Source organism: Ogataea haglerorum, assembly GCF_019207285.1.
Source record: "Ogataea haglerorum isolate 81-453-3 chromosome Unknown 81-453-3_NODE_24_length_17796_cov_97.746377, whole genome shotgun sequence".
In the NCBI taxonomy this organism is placed as follows: Eukaryota; Fungi; Ascomycota; class Pichiomycetes; order Pichiales; family Pichiaceae; genus Ogataea; species Ogataea haglerorum.
In genome coordinates this window covers 1-17,796 of record NW_025065174.1, presented here as the reverse complement: position 1 = coordinate 17,796, position 17,796 = coordinate 1, and the positions used below count along the sequence as shown (strand labels likewise).

The following is a 17,796-nucleotide window of genomic DNA, read 5'->3' as shown; positions in this document are numbered from 1 at the left end:
AGTATTATGAAGAACATGCCTGAAATACATCTTCAACGACAATATCGGACATGAAATTGATTTCCCGCCAAGTATTGGGGTCATCTGAGTTGTGTTCTCTCAGTTTCTTGTTGAGCTTCATTTCTAACCATACAGAGAATCGTTCCTTGCTCTTTGAATTATTATACTGAATGGCATACAACGACCAGATTTGTTGATGTTTCTCTCTATTCCAGGCATTAGCAAGAACTTGAGAAAGAGACTTTTGGGAGTTGTAGTTTGCAATGTTACGAGAATAAAATGCCCGAAAAGCCATGAAGCCATTTAAACGCTTCTTATTGTTCTGAGCTCTGTGCTTCATGGATTTTTTCCTTGCGATCTTGGTTGACCTCTCGTTCCCATTAGTCATTGCTTCATATTCGGACAACAAGCGCTCTAATGAGGGAGAAGTGGTTGGAATTTGAGGGAGATTTGTCAGAAACGATAAATTTAGTCCATCCAATGTCATCCTGGCGAAATCACTGGCTGGGGAGGAAATTTTTGAACTAAGCAGAGGTTTCGCAACTCTACTCGTGCGTTTACAGAAAAAGCATGCAATATGAAACAAACAATTTAATTATCCTACATCATCAGCAGAGCAATCTGTATCACGATTCAGAAGGTCAGAGAGCTCCTTTGAAATCGTCACCGTTCGCTCCTTCCTTCGTCTATTTGAAACCCAATTCCTAACTTGTGGAGCACACAGTCCAGTTTTTTGAATTAGTTGCTGTAAATCTCTCTTCGAGAGATACGGGTTGTCTTCATTCTCAGTATACCTTCGGTTAGTTCAAGATCCGTGTACTTACCAGTTTTCTAGTTCAATTTGAGCTGTCTTTGAAAAGCGCTTCGAACGTTTCTCGATTTTGTATCGCGGCTGGCTACTCATTACAGTGGCATATGGCGGGCAGTCGCGTGCAAATTCAACAGTTTTTTCTGAAGTAATAGATCCCATTGAAGATTTGCAGAACTTATCATGATGCTTGCATGATATGTAATCTAGTAGCAACTGTTCAAGCTTGGCTGCTCGTATTTGACGTTCAATTAAGATGTAGATCAAGCAACTAGCTGTCTTCTGAATTTTGACCAACATTTCATCCTTAGGGTTTCTGGACGTGGGGCTTATGATATGGGTGATCGCCTTAGGTTAGTAAAATGGGGTTTCAAACTTACAGCCGTAAGCGAGTGCACACGAGATTCCCAATAAAGTTCGTCTTCCAATGAAAGGTCTGACTCCGTGATCGAATTGAGTAACTGATCCAGAATCAACAAGAGGTCAGGGGCTCTGCATGTTAGTAATTCCCGAGGCTGTGATACATACGAGCACTTTTCTTCATAGTTTGACATTGATGCAGGAAACCAGAGACTGTTTAGTTGTGCTCAATTCTGATACTATTCGTGATGGAAATTATCGGGAGAAGTTTTGGAGGGGATCCCGCAGATCTCTCGTGGTGGCAGTTGCTTCAGCCTTCAATCGGACTCGGTGTCAGGAGTGGCCTCACCACGAAAAGAAAAATCCTATATTTACCCGCCCATAAAGTGATCGTTGGTGTTAGGTGTAGTTGGTTCCATCTGGGGAGATTTTGTAACAATTCTCAGTAGCTCTCTCCTTCACGTGATTCGCAGCATGCGCGCCAGAAAGTAGAATCGTATTTTACATTCGAGATAAGAGAACAATCAGTGCAATGCGGGTTTTGATGCAACCCCGACAACATCAAATTAAAGAATTACGTAATCTTTGGTACGTATCTCCCACTATGCGCAACTTGTCGTCGGCCATAGGAGGGAATTCAGGAGGCGAACAGGCCCCAGTGTGGCAATTGTGAACGCAGAATCTCCGGAACGGTTGCCCTAGGGTACATCCTGAGTACAGTTTAGCCTACACTAATAATAAAGGGCTTCCGGGGTCTTGAGCATGCGTTATATTAGTATTATGAGTCTATCCAGCACCGCAACCCTTCAGTACTAGCTTTGGTTGGGTTATAGGCGTGTTCGTGTGTGGTAAACGCTGTGAAGCTCCCAATATCAAGACTGGTATTTCCTTCTGCTCATAATTAGGTGGAAGTTTTGATGGCAGTGCAGAAGTGAAATTTTTCTCTTCTACAACGAAGATACAAACTGGTTGAAAAACATCATTCATGAACTCAGACAAGTCAACCAAGCCTTTAGAGCGTTCGGCGAATTTTCCGTAAGTTGAGTCATTTTTTCCTGTCAAGCACATTGAAAGCTAACATCTTAGATTTTGGTATGGAGGTAGGTACCACAATTTAATAGATTGATAACGATGCAGGAGCGGCGTCGATGTTTGCCTGTCTCTTTACTCATCCTCTGGATTTGGCAAAAGTCCGACTCCAGACGGCAAAGGTTCCTGGAGATAGCTTGGTGTCTCTGGCATTTAAGATTATAAGAAGAGAGGGCATTCTTGCAGCATATGCGGGGTTAACTGCGTCGCTGCTAAGACAGGCGACATATTCAACGGCACGGTTTGGGGTTTATGAGAAGCTGAAAAAATTAATGACAAGCCACTCTAGAGGTCAGCCATCTACCTTTCAATTACTGGCGGCATCTATGATCGCTGGCGCTGTCGGTGGTGTCGTCGGAAACCCTGCGGACGTTGTTAATATTCGAATGCAAAATGATAATAGTCTCCCTGAATCTCAAAGAAGACATTACAAGCATGCATTGGACGGCCTACAAAAAATAATTAGAGAAGAAAACGTCACTGCGCTCTTTAGGGGGCTTGGTCCGAATTTGGCTCGAGGCATTCTTATGACTGCTTCGCAAGTTGTTTCATACGATGTGGCCAAGAAAGTGCTCGTTGAAAAATTGAGCATGGACCCGAAAACTAAAGCAACTCACTTTTCTGCATCATTAATTGCTGGATTAGTAGCAACGACTGTCTGCTCACCAGCAGATGTTCTAAAAACGAGAATTATGAACAGTTCAGGTACCGGTCAGAGCTCTTTCGATATTTTCAAGGACGCTGTATCTAGAGAAGGTTTGAGATTCATGTTTAGAGGATGGACTCCTGCATTTATTAGATTAGGACCACATACGATCTTAACGTTCATTGCTCTGGAAGAGTTGAGAAGGTTGAAGATCGGTCTTTAAGTATGTAGGCTCTGCAAATTTGTAGAAGAAGAGGTTGTTACTTTCCATATTTTTTGACCATGACATAGTCATTCTACGATGATGTGAACGCTCGATGACCATAGCAATTTTTTGTCGCTTTGTCCATTCAACTCAGTAAATTGCATTGTTGGAGCATCGTTATGCTACCCATAGCTCTAGGGCCAAGTGTTTCTGTTCTTATTCGCTCACGAAGAATGACATGAAAAGTCATCGTCCATTTTGAGTACTTACGGACTTGAGTGGAGCCAGCGAGACCGCTTCAAAGCAGGGTAACGACGGAATATGTGAGTTCGTCGATCTATAGCATCGGCAGTCAAACAGTGATTTGATTAGTGCATGCGTCTATCGAGATCTAATCTCGGAATATATGAGCAGGACACAATCTACAATAAGCGTTAGCGAAAGGAATGTGGTTGAATTTGGTAAGATAGAACTGCAGTCCCTTATAAAATCATAATCTTATAAGTCGTGTACAGTTCAGCAATGTAATCATCAAAAAAAAATTTACTTATAGGGTTTGAACATTATTCCCAATTATTCCCTACAATGTCAGCAATCTATCGCGCCTTGAAACGTGACAAGGATACGACTAAGCCTGGGAGTGTGTCTAGAAGATCAAGCGTCAGAATTAATCGTCAAAGGTGCTTGCTCATCTCTTCTCGTGGTGTGATCCAAAGGCACAGACATTTCATCAATGATCTGCAATCAATGTTGCCTCAGTCAAGGAAGGAGCCAAAACTGGACACCAAAAAAAATCTCTTCGAACTGAATGAGCTTGCCGAGCTACACAACTGCAACAATATCATGTACTTTGAAAGTCGTAAACACCAGGATCTCTATATGTGGCTTTCGAAAACCCCTAACGGCCCAAGTATAAAATTTCATATTCAGAATTTGCACACAATGGATGAGCTCAATTTTACCGGAAACTGTCTAAAGGGCTCGCGTCCAATATTATCGTTTGATAAATCTTTCGATGGCGATATACATTTGAGAATTCTTAAAGAAATGTTTATTCACCAATTTGGAGTTCCTCCGGCTGCAAGAAAATCAAAGCCTTTTATTGATCACCTGATGACTTTTGCTTTCTTGGATGGGAAAATATGGATTCGCAACTATCAGATTAACGAGCCGGTGGATGCCCAATCAGGGGAAGCAGATTTGGAACAAATGAAGTTGATCGAAATTGGTCCGAGATTTGTTCTCACCTTGATAACCATATTGGAGGGCTCTTTCTGTGGTCCGAAAATATATGAAAATAAAGAATACGTTTCACCTAATGTTGTTAGATCAACGCTTAAAGTTGATGCTGCTAGAAAAGCCGTTCTTCGGCAAGAAAAATCGAGAATGGCACGGCATGGAAAAGAAACCGGCTCCAAGATAGTGGACAGCGACCTTTTTACTTGAACGACGTTGTGATTAAGGCTCAATAATTAGTTCCTAGAGTCAGATTCCGACCATAGATTGCTCTCTACGGGATTCAATATAATTGTATCTAGTATATCATTTATAGTCAGTTACAGAATATTAGTAAAGCAATGTCATCGCAATTATGAATGCTTTTCCAGGTAGTCCTTAATGAACTTCTCCTCTTCAGGCGAGGATGCGTCGATTTTTGGTTCCAATTTGACTTTTGGTGACCATGGCTTTGGAACCACGAGAGCCACCACGGTTCCTATAGTCGCGATAGCAAGCTGCTGTTAGCTCTGTATTGATAGCTTAGTTAATACCTACATGGTGTGGGGGGATTGCCTTTCCAAGTATGGTGTATGCGCCTGCCATTTGAATATAACTAAGAAGGTTTGAAAATGTTTTCTTTTTGACCGGTATGTTAATCTAAAACCTGAAAGGAGGGTAACACGAAATTTTCGTTTTTGGTCTCCACGAAATTCAATTCTCAAGCACAACAGAATTTTGAGCCAGGATCGAAGAGCTCAGTGTTATATATAACTAAAAGCTTCAACTTACCATTTTCACTACTTTTTGATGCTCATCTAGAAGTGGTAATCACGTGATTAATATTCGCCACATGAACCTAGCAAGGTATCATGGCTTTTTGTCAGAAAAGGGAGACGCTTCTCAGCGCGATTCGGTTTGAACTAGTTCGCACATCAGTAAACGAGGTGAAGTCTAATGCGGAGATTTTTTTGAATGGCGAGACGCCTACTCGTTTAGAAAGCTCAGCTCGCAAGCCGTCGACGGAGTGTCTTGATCCATTTGGAGACTTGCCATTATCGATGTCCGCTAGCCTTGGACCACAAACAAGAGATGCTCAGATTCAAAATGAACAGTACAAGGGAAGGAAAGACTCGAAAAATGACGACTACGTTGCAAGCTCGGATGATTTGCACGAAGACTCAGACGATATCTCTAGTGAGAAGATTCACGCGCTGGAAGCCAATGATAAAGATTTGCTGAATGGTGTTTCCCGTGAGATTTATTCACCGGGGGGTCGAAATGTTAGGCCAGCGGGAGAAGGCGTGCATCCCACTGTATTGTCCGCAGCATCAAGTGTAAATACAAGTTCTCTCATCCCAGAAAATGTTTCCAAAGAAGATGATCCGGACTTAGCGCCTGTCTCATTAAATTCCAGTATTGCTCGCACAAAAAGCTTTATATTTAAGAACACGGTGCCATCAGATAAAGAAATGGATGCTTTTGGTTTCCAGAGTCAGCTGGACTCTGATGATTATTTCTCGTCTGATTCAGAATTGTCTAGCTCGGGCGAGGATGGATCGAGTCCAAAATGGTCGCGAAGCCTAACTTTGTATGCTGAAAATTCTTGGCATCAGGCGGCGACCAGCAACTCCAGCCCTTCGAGGTATTCCAAACCAAAGATGCCAGAAACAAAATCGAGCTCGGAGTCGAAAGGAGGTCGGGAGATACTTTTCACTAAGGAGAAAGCAGGCTCTTCTTTAATGCAGAAGCACTCCAATCTTACTGATTTGCTAAACGAAAATTTTGGACTCGAAGATGATTCATCGAATGCTCCTCACAATGATAAGGCACTCCGTTGTTTGATCGCCGTTCCTCGACTAGCCATTGGTTTTGAAAACCCCATACAAATAAAAGTAGATGAGTCGTTTGCGGTGGAGGATGTTGTTCAAACTTCGCTATCCCAAATTAGGAGATTGAATCTTAAAAAGGGCCGCCCTTTTGCTGTCGATCTGGATTCGAAGCTGTGGAATCTATATCTAGCTGACGACGACGGGCAGATTGATGACGACATGGGGCCTCTGGAGAGAGATAGGTTACTCATCTCTTATTGTGCTGACGAGTTCGTCTTGGACTTCAAATCCAAGGACGACAACTCACGAAATATTTCGAGAGGCCCGGGTGTTGCCAATTCGAGCGCATTCAAAGACACTACAGATACAGGACCCGGGTCACTAGAGACTCTCGGGTCTGTGAGAATTGCTCCTTTGAACTCTGTTTTGCATGCTACTTCCATAGGGTCAGGAATCACCTTTGACGACAGAAAGACAAAATGCGATGCTCATATCAATTCAGATACAAGGCCTGTTTCTGGGAAGCATAGTCAGCAGGAGAGTGCTATTGAACCAATGATAATGAAAGCCTCAGACAAGGCGTATGTGGGTAATGACATGGAATCAATTAATGAAACAGTGCATCCAATTTCATCTCATCAAGTCTCTAGAAGGAAGAAAAAATTTCAAACTTTGCTTCAATTGACAGGTCTCAATGGAAATGAGCCCCATATATCTGGTGCAAATCAGGGAGACTCTCAAAATATGAAAGATCGAGGCTATTTAGGTTCGGGTACGTATTATCGATGGACTATTTGGCGGCGCCAACAAATGTCTTTCAAAGGCAGATATCCCAAATCTCTTGTGATAGATGGGCATCAAGTATACATTCTGCCGTTCAATGAATCAAAAGGATCTTGGTACGAATCAAAAACAACTAGTTTCGATTTTAATCAAATCATCAAGGTGAAGCAAAATCCTCGCATTCCTCACTATTTCAAAATAGTTGTCATGAAGCAAAACCATGAGGCTCCAAAGACATACCATTTGGAAGCGGCTAATGCCACGGAGTCTAGAGTTATTGTCAAAACTTTCAATCTGTTAATGGAAAAATTCGTACCCACAAATGGGAAAACATAGGCAATTTTTATGAATTCTAGCAATGTCTGTCCATCTGCTTTAATAATAAACGAAAACACGGCCAAACGAAAACTATATAGTCTGTATATACATCAGATCTTCATATATCAATTTCAATCAGAACTCCGATATCGCAACTGCGATCGATTGTATATCATCGTGAGCGATAGAAACTTTGATTGCTTTTACCCCTTGACTAGAAGCGGCTGTGTTGGCATCCCCGTGGAGTCTGACAGATGGAGCTCCGTTGTCGTCCCGAATAATTTCAATATCTTTCATAGACGCACCAGCTCCTTTGGACTTTACGCCCAACGATTTGAAAACCGCTTCTTTAGCAGACCAGGTTCCAGCAAAAGACGCCCTCGGGCATGGAGAGGATATACAGTATTGAATCTCGGTATCTGTGAAGTTCCTTTCCAAAAAGGTTTCGTTTTCACTATTGACGGTGGACAACAACTCGACGTCAACTCCAACACCTTTTTCCCCAGTCAGTCCATTGGCCATGTTCTTGAGTAGCTCAGCTGTTTCTATCGATGGACAGTTGGATAATTTAGAGGACTGGATTTCAGAATCCTTGAAAGTAAGCTTATTACCTTTTGTTGCTGTAACACGAGCTAGAGGATCTAAATACACAGACTCTTCCAGATCGTCTGTGTAAGGGGCCTTTGTTTTAGCAACAAAAAGAGAATTTGTCAACATGGCATTGTGCATGTACCGATATGCTTTCTTGTATCTTGTTTCAACCAACTTTCGATACTCCTGATACTCTTTTTCAGACAGTGCTGCATATAGATAGTCTGAATTGACAATAATTGCTTGAGCACCTTTCTGTCCAAAACCGAATGAGGTTATAGAAACTGCTTTTATTCCGTCCGTCTTTATCGTTCTCGAAGGAAAGAGGACAAAATCATAGTTTTCCAGGACTTTATCAACATTGTCGGCGTTTCTGTTTCCCGGAACAATGCCCGTTTGAAGAATTTGCAAAGCACCATTAAGCATCCATGCACCAGCAGCGCCCTTGGGATGTCCCGTCAGATACTTCTGGAAAACACCATATACGGGATTTCCTTCCGTACGTCCTAAATGGCTCATCATCTTGTCGATAGCCGCAGTCTCATTTTTATCGTTTGCTTTAGTAGATGTTCCGTGGAAAGAACACACACCCAAATCATCGATGGTTAGACCGAATGTGGCCAATGAGCCTCGTATTGGTGCAATACGAGGATCGTTCTTCCAGAAGTCATTGCCATACATTCTTTGGGCTTCTTTGATCTGACTTTTGGCTTCTTTTCGAATTTCCTCAGCCCGTTCAGCCAAAAATCCTTCTTCATCAAAGGAGGAATCCTGCTTTGCAAGAACGCTGGCCTCTTTCGATAGCAATGACAATTCTTCCTCAACCCAAGTTTTGATCTGCGAAGCTCTCGCTTTGATTTGTCTCGCTCTGTATTTGATATCCAGTTTAGGTGATGTGAACTTAGAATCTCCGTGATGCTCTCTAGCAGTGGTCAAGATACCCTTTCCTGGCGCAGGCACAGATCTTCCAATTTTGTCACTTGCCGTAGATGCCATCGCAACAATACCATATATAGGAACGCCCATTTTAAGAGCGAGTTCTGCTGTCATTAAAATCTGCAATCCCGAACCTTGAGCTTCCATAAATCCGCTTCTGCTAGTGGTGGTAGGCCTCGACATGTCAGCAGGCGTGCGTCCGTGAGCAAATTCTTCGTCTGCATTGGAAGTAGCATTCATATTTGCAAACTCGTAAGATCCTTCTTCCTGGAAATCGTCATAACCACCCACAATCACAATTTTTGCTTTTCCTGATAAAATCGTTTCCATTCCCACATCAACAGATTCAAGTGCCGTTGCACATGCTCCAACTGGAGTTTTTATTGGGCCAGAGGAGGATAGCAAAAGCATGTTCACCCAGGCAGACATGGTATTGATGAACGACTCCTGGAGAATGTCATTCTGAACAGGTTGGTCCAGAAATCTGTCTTTGAACATGCCTTTGAGAGCAGAAACTCCACCCATTCCGGAGCCAGAACAATTTCCGACCTCAGACACGTGAACATACTTGTAAAACTCATAAGGATCTGTGATACCGGAACTCAAGAGAGTCTCGGCAACCGTGACTAGAACATAAAGTGTTATTGGATCAACTTGCGAAATGATGTCATCATCAATACCATAAGTGCGAGGATCCCACCCAGTTGGGATTTGTCCAGCAACTAGCCTATCAAATCGCAAAGCTTTCGGAATGAAAAGCTTGGCACCCTTTAAAATTCTGACCGAGTATTCCTCAGCGCCTTCGATAGGGAAGCATTCGACATGGTCCCCGTGCCAGGCTTTGTATTGTTCTGCGGTAGCTTGATCAGTCTCAAACGGCTCAAGATCATGCTCAACAACAACCTCTTGAATGAATTTCTTTTTCTTTGGATCATACCCATGGAATAATTCCGGCTCCACAAGTCTGATACCAGAATGATTAAGAATGTCCTCTTCGTATTTCTTTTTGACATCCTTATCATCCACAGGCTGATTGGATTTCGCATCAACCCAGCCAGTATACTGCTTTCCTTTAATGGAGCCATTGAAATACTTGATATATCCCATAATCCAAGCCATCTCAACACAACCTTCTAGAGAGAATTCACCGTAAGCTTCCATTTCCCATCGAGTTCTGGAACTTCCCCATGGACCGACCTCTGCAAAGCCTGTTATCACAATTACTCTTTCCAAATCAAGCATTCCTTCAAGATCTGGAGCCAGTGCTTTGAGCTCCTTGTAAGACTTTAGATTTGGGAATTCAAATTTCATATTAGCCCTTGGTTTGATCTCTGCTTTGCTGAATGGATCATCCGCTCCTGAACCATTTACAATCTTATACTCGATAGCAGTTTCCATACTAACGGCCCTGCGAACATCCGAGGTTCTGTTGATATCCGATCTCAGCTTATTTGTATACTCTCTAAGATTCTCGACAAATTGCAGTCCGCCATTGAGGTCCGCCATTATTGGAGCTTCTTCACAAAGTTCCATGACTTCCGGCGTCATTAGACCCAGAATGTTAAATGCCATTTCCTTTTGAGAGAAAGTGCGGACGCCCAACTTCTCGATTCCCTCTGCAATGATATTATTCCCTGACATTAATCCCGTTCCTCTAGTCCAGCCAATCACTGTTCCGCAAATGGTTAAGTAGGATGACCACGACTCCGAATGCCATCTGTTGAAGAGAGTTTCGAGCCCAAGCTTGGATTCTGAGTATAGACCGTCGGAGCCAAAAGTGCCATGGTTGGGAGATAGAGGGAGAATTACCTGAGCTGGGCGAGTTTGAATATTTCTATCTCTTTTTTTGGACGATATCTCCCCCAATAGTCTCAGCAAATTGGTGAGCATGATTCGATGAGCCAATTCAGATTTAGAGTCAATGGCATCGATCTCAATTCCCATTTCTGGGATCGCGGCAAACGGGATCACATAATCCAGATCCCATTGAAGTCCACCCTTTTTAGCGTCTTCGTAGATATAATCAACAAGCGATTTTATATCTTGCTTCGATCCCTGATTAAAAGGTACAACCACTAGCGTAGAATCCGCAGCCCCGTACCTCGAATACATGCGTTGATAATATTCCGTGACAGTTTTGGAAAATCTTGACGTCGTGACAATCACTTTTGCACCACCTGACAATAATCCTTGAAGAATTTCAGCTCCAATTGAGCCTGCCCCGGCCCCGGTGACCAAAGCATACTTTCCTTTGAACGTTATGCCATTAACTGCACCCTTCTCAAGACCATCTAAATATAAAGAGGAGGCATGTTTATCATACCTCCAAAAGCCCAATCTGTCTTTCTTCTGAATGTGCAAAAAGGGAATTGTTTCGGGTGGAATAGTACTTGAAACAGGCTTATGAATTTCTGCATAATCCTTTAGCGAAGCAATCTCATCAGTGTCACTGTCGGATTCAGGAACACTTTCGTCACCAAGGACGGCCTTCGCAGACTTTGAGACCTCAATTTCGGATGACTGATCGACAAAGTCTAGCAGTTTAGCATAGAGTTTTTGAAATTCAATCTTGCTTTCAGCCGATGCCTGCTTGGAAATAGCTTTATATATCCTTGAAAGGTCATCTTTAATGGACGGCTGAGGCTCCTTTGTTAATTCACCGCCCAGTGCCATTTCATGAACATATTGTTCCAGCTTTCTAACAGCTGGTCGCGCTTCTTCAGTGTAAATGATGCGTCCCTTTTTATCCACAGTTGTCTTTGGTCCGGTGGGGTAGGATATATCTTTATAAATTGGACTTTTATTGAGAACTTCACGACAATTGTCAATTAGTTGTTGTCCAAGCTTCTTCGCAAGTTCATATGTCTCACCTTTATGAGTTGGAGTATGATCAATGTGGTACTGCATGAATCTTATGAGAGTTGGATTGGCTCTATTCATAATTTGAATGCATTGAGTGACAGTCTCCCTGTCAACAGACGTCAGCTTTCCAAAAATGATATCGAAGTACATGGATAACGCATCTTGTCTGGCCCAGTTCCAGTACGAATCATAAGTTCTAGCTTTCAAGGATGAAAAAACAGGTTTAATACCCGAAGCATAGAATTCACCATGCTCCTCGGCCCACAAATCAAGCTCAGCTTGAAGAAGAGCGGTAGCTTCTTTTTCCTTAAGGAGGAGTTTTTCACCTTTCATCAAATCGTAATTCAAGTATCTTGCCAGAGTTTCTAATTGTTGACGGGCCAGGGTTTTATTCTCCTTCATTGCGGCATCAAGAGCAGCGGAGTCAACTACCGCAGATGTACCAGAGCCACCAGAGCCTTGAGATGAAGCTTGGGATAAGGTGATTCCGTTTTGAGAGGCATAAGAATTGGAGGCAGAATCCAGAAATAATTTAGCATCAGCTTCTGAACCTAACCTTTGGCTCGGCTCGTTTGTAAGAGCATACAATAGAACAGAATCCTGTCTCCCAGGGCCAAGTCCCCACCTAGTTTGAAGATACTTTCTGGCCACACCTACCGAAAAACCACCAGGCATTTTGGAACTCATTAATCTTGCGACAAGAGAGGAAGACTGTCTTCCCAAGGAGCCCTGAAATGTCTCTTGAAACTGCTCAGCAAGCTCTTGCAATGGTGAATCTTCTGGCTTCTCAGGAGTAGCTCCAAACTCCTTACCTAAATCACCAAGAATTTCATTCTGAACGGTAGATTTTCCACCAACAAGATCCTTTATTGCTTTCCCCATTGAAATGTCACTGAGAGGTTTCTTCAATTTATGGGCAACTAACGCCTGCAAAACCAGCGAAGCCTTGACAGGCTCATCAGGAATGCTGACTGCTGCCTGTGCGGGCTCTGGGGTGGTTTGTTGATTGGCAACAGGGAAAGAGGCGTTTGCTGGAGTTGCAGATGAGTCAGATGGCTTTGACGGTGGGAGAGGATCCTCGGGAGCGGTCACAATATCTGCAGGATCTGGAATGTAGTAAATCTCTTTTTGGTCTTTTGAGTAGCACAGAACTTGTCTTTGCAAGGAAAGCGCTGCATCATAGGACTCGTACTTCGCCTTTATCGTACGCGAAGCCATGCCCGCCAAAGTGGGGGAAGGCCCAATCTCAACAACGCGTTCCGTGTTGAAGTCTCTTAAAAAAACGTCCTGAGTCTCAATCCATCTGACAGGCGAGGCAAACTGGTAAGCCAGAAGCTCCGTCAGCAACACATGAGACAGTTCTTGCTCGATCTCCGGCTTCATTGTATTCTATGGGAAGAATTTATAATCTTAAAATCGACTACGTCAAATTAAAACTAAAATTTTTGAAAACTTGTTGAAATATTTGTTGAGCATTCCAGGGCTGTGTTAAAAATATGTTTGGAATGCTCGTTTGTATTGTAGGCAATTTGAATAAATCGAATATTCTGATGCGAATTTTTGTCGTCCAAAAGAGCTAACGATAGCAAGTCATCATATCGCAACGGTATTTTTCTAGCAGCCAACCGACGAATGACCCAGTGATCAATTCAAACTTATCTGCGGATCAAGACAACTTTTTAGGATGACCACTGGTCCAATGAGAAACTCATTTTCCCTCATGTCAGTACAACTTGAGGAGTATAGACTGCAAGTTTTGCCAAGTAGGCGCAAACTCACAATCATATAAGTAGGGTCACCAGAAGCATCAAATTACACGAGATGTTTTGGAAAATTATTCCTATCGACTCCCTGTTAAAGCTGACATCACATCCCGCACAGCATGTCAGGAACCCCGAAACCGTTAATTTCCAAAGAGGCATCTTTTTCTCAACAGTTCCCATACTCGAGGGAATTTGGCAAGAAATGACGGAAAGCTCAACTCTAAAACCTCATCATACTATTAAATTGTCACCAAAAGTCTACTTTTCTTTGAGTATACTTCCTGGATATGTTCGATATTCAGCCTAATCGTTACCCGAATCATTGTCAGAGATTTAGTTGACTAGAGGACCTGCTAATTCAATTTTCATGACAAAGATTTGTCCTCAGCGTTCATCAAGAGTTGCAAGATATTGGTGGAGGCATCCTCTGACGCTGGATTAAACACCTGGTACATTGTCTTGAGTGAGCTGACGGCTCAATGTTTTCCAGCCAAAATTCCGAGGCTCTGAGTAGCTTAATATATTCACTACGAATTATCAAGAATTACAACCTTTCATCTAAAGTTCGAACCAGTACCAATTTAACATAGCCATATCTGTTCATAGCTAGCGTCACTCACAGTAAAGAAAAGATTTTGTAGGATACATCTGACAGCAGAATACACCTAAAGCAATGCTTGCTTCTTTTGAGAGGGGGGTATAACTATTCAGTTTGAGCCAGCTAACGGAAATACGATCTGTACAAAACTTCATTCAAATCGTTTCATGGAGATCTACAGCGCATGTATTATGTAAGCCGAATAATAAAACTATCATACTCGCAGTATTTTTGATGCCAGTAAACTAACTTTATTTCATTTTACTAGCATATCGTAAGCTTCAGAATGAAAGCTATTACTATAATCTGTGAGCAATTTTCGATGAAATCATGAGCTCTTCTGATCAAGGTAACAAAGTACATCAAATAATACCTTACGCTGAACATCCATCATCATCTCAATCGCATAGTCTTTCGTCGTCCCTAACAATCCAAGAGCAATGCGAGTTCCAACAAGCACCTTTAATTAGCTCTACTTCCAATCTAACTCCCAGCTGTCTTTCAAGTCATTCTCAAATGGCCAAAGACCCCTTTAACAACAGAACGAATGACATTCCTCGAAATGTGACCAAGGACACTAATCTTCCCTATAAGCAGACTAAAGGAAAGTATTCAATACATGATTTCAAAGTTATTCGAACTTTAGGCACTGGATTTTTTGGGCGTGTACATTTGGTTCGGTCAAACCATAATGGACGATATTATGCTATGAAGGTGTTCCGCAAGCGGAAAATAGTCAAATCAAAGCAAATCGAGCACACCAATGACGAGAGGAGAATTTTGTCCGTGTTGCAACATCCATTCATCACAAGAATGTGGGGGACTTTCCAAGATACAAAATCCATATTTATGGTAATGGACTACATTGAAGGTGGAGAGCTGTTTTCATTGTTGAGGAAATCAAAAGTTTTCCCTAATCAAGTGGCCAAATTTTATGCCGCAGAGGTCCTGCTCGCTCTCGAATATCTACATTCTAAAAATATTGTCTATCGAGACCTCAAACCCGAAAATATACTACTGACAAGAACAGGACACATAAAACTAACCGATTTTGGTTTTGCCAAAGAAGTTGAAACGACGACATATACTTTGTGTGGTACACCTGATTACATCGCCCCGGAAGTAATTGCGGTCCAACCGTACAACAAAGCAGTCGATTGGTGGTCTTTTGGCATTCTCATCTATGAGATGTTAGTGGGCACGACCCCCTTCTATGACACATCTCCCATAAAAATTTATGAGAAAATAAGCAAGTGTGAGTATGAGATTCCCCCATTCATTGACATAGATGCAAGGTCTCTTATAAGAGGTTTAATAATGAAGGATGTCACTTTCAGGCTAGGCAATCTTCGCCACGGAGTTGAAGATATCAAAAATCATCCATGGTTTCAGGAAGTCGTGTGGGAAAATCTTTTGAGTGGGAATATTGAAACACCCTATGAACCTAATATTCCGAATGGAGTGGGTGACAGCTCTCAGTTCGAAGTGTATCCCGAAGAAGAGTATGATTATGGAAATAACAGCTCCCCAGATGAGTATGGGTACTTGTTCCCGGAGTTTTGACTTCACCCCATCTCAGCGATGAATACACATTCTTAGTATTACTGCTAACCGAAAAATACAGTATTTTGGGATGCAATGATACTTTTTAGGGATTCTAAAAATGAGTTCTCCGACAGACATTCACCGTATGAAAGTCGATGCCGTCGAGATAGTTCATTCAGTTTGATCTGCAACTGATGGTCCTGATAAACACCTGGGTTCGATAATAGATAGAGGATCAATTTCTGATGTGGTGATAAATTGCGGTTTGAGCTAGGATGGTGTGAACTACCTATAAAGGCCTCTTTTATATCTCTGTATCTGTTTGGTTTCAACTCCCATAATACGTATGCCATGTGCATGCTTTTGGTGGATTTCACAATGGAAAGTAAATCATTCTCGTCTAAAGCTTCCATCAGAATTGACATAAGGTTTCTTAGATACTTGGCATTGGTGAATTGTTCACTGCGGATACAAGGTAGCCAAAGCGATGATAGATGTTGTTTTATAAGGTGATCAGACAACGTCATCATTTGCAATTGCCTTGAGCGATAACAGAATATCACGTAAGCTTTGCAGAGCAATGATTTGTCCAGCGAAGTGAACCTGCAGTCATTGATTGTTGTACTAATAAAACTTTTAAGGGTGGCTCGGTTCATTTTGAATACCAAAGATGCGAGAAAGGTTGTGTTTAGTCGTCCATGCGCAAGTAAATAATCTGCAACAAAAACAAGATCTGACTGTTTTCTCAGCTTCCGTATATACTGGTTAACTGCCTTAACTTCGGATAAGAGTAATGAATGACAAGCGGATATAGGTTGATGTTGATTGCTAGATATTTTGAGTGGCTGCAACACTGAAGTCAGTTCGCGCAAGATTCGTTGGTAATGGTCTTTTTCAAAACTTTCAATAGACTTGACCATTGTCAGCTTGTTTTCCACATGTTGATCTATATCCCGTTTGTGGATGGGCTTTTCCAGCAAGTCCATTAAGTCGTTGACCAAAGATTTGGACTGCTTTTGCTCAGGTTTACTGTCCTTCTGATTCACCTTCAGCGTATGATACAGGCAACCAACTTTACGAGGCCCTCTCAAGAGACGAAAATCTTGTACTAAATCTATTGACGGCCTAAACCACTTGATCATTCTATACAATTTATATTATTCATTTGAAGTATTCTGGGCAGGGTAACAAGTAAGATCATTTTACGATTTTTATGAATGTCGTGTATTGGTACGAACTTTGCAAGACCAAGGGATTCATTAGCTAAAAGATTCATTTATTATTGATTAGGAGAAAGTTTCTCGTCTTCATTACGTAATTCAAACGAACGCATACGTTAAAGTATTATTTACCCGGCTCATTACGTACTAACTTACGTACACATCCTCAATCTGTGCGTCAGTGAAGGGGGTAGCAAACATTCGAGTATACAATGACGGACCTCTGGTTGTGTCTTTTTTCGATTGACTTCTTTGTCCTGTATGAGTCGTACTACCAAATTTGGTTCTCACTGTCTTCCTATTCATCTCCATATTCTTGAATCGCATCCTACTATAAGGTGACTTTTGGAATTTGATGATCGGCTTGCTTTGATTTTTTACCTTGAAATCCATCAAATACACTTCTGGGTCATGCCCATCATTTATCAATTTTCCCCTAACCTCGAAATCAGATCCTGATAAGATTTGAGTGCCTCCGTTACCACTAGCCGCAAGTATATTTCTTAGAAACTGGGTCGATAGCTGATCTTCCTTAGACTCCAAATATTTAAGATAGCGATCGAATGCCTGAGTCCTCTTGCTCCACACCTACTGTTAGTTGCCAATCCAAAGTACTCACAATTGATGCTACTTTAGAAATTGATCTAAAATCTAGCTGGCAGGTTTCCCTTTTCAGTATTCCATTGACAACGCCTCTTGTAATCAGAAATCTGTTCTTAGGTTTTCCGATAGCTCGTTTAGCCTTTTTCTCCATTTCACCACGATACCCTCTTTCAAGATTTGATTCTAGCAGGTCGCGTCTTAAACCTTTTACTAGTGGAAAGGCAACCAAGGAAAATGGTTGCAAGAGTGAAACATTTTTCTACCCGTATCTGCCAAAAACAAAATGCTACGCCCACGTAAATTCCTCTACTACGTACTCAATCACGAAAGGTAATTACTACTGATTTAATCATGGGGTACGGTGTGCTATTGAATTCACTTCTGCTACTGCATGATGTGACTACCAACCTGGTAGGCAACGA

The 17,796-nt window shown here is 42.0% G+C and overlaps 10 protein-coding genes across 10 annotated transcripts; 4 read left to right on the top strand and 6 right to left on the bottom strand.

Annotated features, from left to right (window-relative positions):
• Positions 1-4: 4 nt before the first annotated feature.
• Positions 5-487, bottom strand: KL911_005380 (uncharacterized protein; the record flags this gene model as incomplete). The annotated part of the gene is made up of 1 exon (XM_043200776.1): positions 5-487. The coding sequence occupies one exon, from the start codon at positions 485-487 to the stop codon at positions 5-7; it is 483 nt and encodes a 160-aa protein (XP_043051879.1).
• Positions 488-820: 333 nt separating this feature from the next.
• Positions 821-1,108, bottom strand: KL911_005379 (uncharacterized protein; the record flags this gene model as incomplete). The annotated part of the gene is made up of 1 exon (XM_043200774.1): positions 821-1,108. One exon carries the CDS (start codon positions 1,106-1,108, stop codon positions 821-823), a length of 288 nt encoding a protein of 95 aa, XP_043051878.1.
• An 846-nt stretch (positions 1,109-1,954) lies between these two features.
• On the bottom strand, positions 1,955-2,236 carry KL911_005378 (uncharacterized protein; the record flags this gene model as incomplete). The annotated part of the gene is made up of 1 exon (XM_043200773.1): positions 1,955-2,236. The coding sequence occupies one exon, from the start codon at positions 2,234-2,236 to the stop codon at positions 1,955-1,957; it is 282 nt and encodes a 93-aa protein (XP_043051877.1).
• Positions 2,237-2,316: 80 nt separating this feature from the next.
• Positions 2,317-3,126, top strand: KL911_005377 (uncharacterized protein; the record flags this gene model as incomplete). The annotated part of the gene is made up of 1 exon (XM_043200772.1): positions 2,317-3,126. One exon carries the CDS (start codon positions 2,317-2,319, stop codon positions 3,124-3,126), a length of 810 nt encoding a protein of 269 aa, XP_043051876.1.
• Positions 3,127-3,693: 567 nt separating this feature from the next.
• KL911_005376 (uncharacterized protein) lies at positions 3,694-4,554 on the top strand (the record flags this gene model as incomplete). The annotated part of the gene is made up of 1 exon (XM_043200771.1): positions 3,694-4,554. The coding sequence occupies one exon, from the start codon at positions 3,694-3,696 to the stop codon at positions 4,552-4,554; it is 861 nt and encodes a 286-aa protein (XP_043051875.1).
• A 641-nt stretch (positions 4,555-5,195) lies between these two features.
• KL911_005375 (uncharacterized protein) lies at positions 5,196-7,274 on the top strand (the record flags this gene model as incomplete). The annotated part of the gene is made up of 1 exon (XM_043200770.1): positions 5,196-7,274. The coding sequence occupies one exon, from the start codon at positions 5,196-5,198 to the stop codon at positions 7,272-7,274; it is 2,079 nt and encodes a 692-aa protein (XP_043051874.1).
• A 117-nt stretch (positions 7,275-7,391) lies between these two features.
• On the bottom strand, positions 7,392-13,028 carry KL911_005374 (uncharacterized protein; the record flags this gene model as incomplete). The annotated part of the gene is made up of 1 exon (XM_043200769.1): positions 7,392-13,028. The coding sequence occupies one exon, from the start codon at positions 13,026-13,028 to the stop codon at positions 7,392-7,394; it is 5,637 nt and encodes a 1,878-aa protein (XP_043051873.1).
• Positions 13,029-14,336: 1,308 nt separating this feature from the next.
• On the top strand, positions 14,337-15,569 carry KL911_005373 (uncharacterized protein; the record flags this gene model as incomplete). The annotated part of the gene is made up of 1 exon (XM_043200768.1): positions 14,337-15,569. The coding sequence occupies one exon, from the start codon at positions 14,337-14,339 to the stop codon at positions 15,567-15,569; it is 1,233 nt and encodes a 410-aa protein (XP_043051872.1).
• Positions 15,570-15,613: 44 nt separating this feature from the next.
• Positions 15,614-16,693, bottom strand: KL911_005372 (uncharacterized protein; the record flags this gene model as incomplete). Its single annotated transcript, XM_043200767.1, has 1 exon — positions 15,614-16,693. The coding sequence occupies one exon, from the start codon at positions 16,691-16,693 to the stop codon at positions 15,614-15,616; it is 1,080 nt and encodes a 359-aa protein (XP_043051871.1).
• A 225-nt stretch (positions 16,694-16,918) lies between these two features.
• On the bottom strand, positions 16,919-17,796 carry KL911_005371 (uncharacterized protein; the record flags this gene model as incomplete). Its single annotated transcript, XM_043200766.1, has 1 exon — positions 16,919-17,293. A coding segment is annotated over one exon (375 nt), but the record flags the coding sequence as incomplete, so codon positions are not given.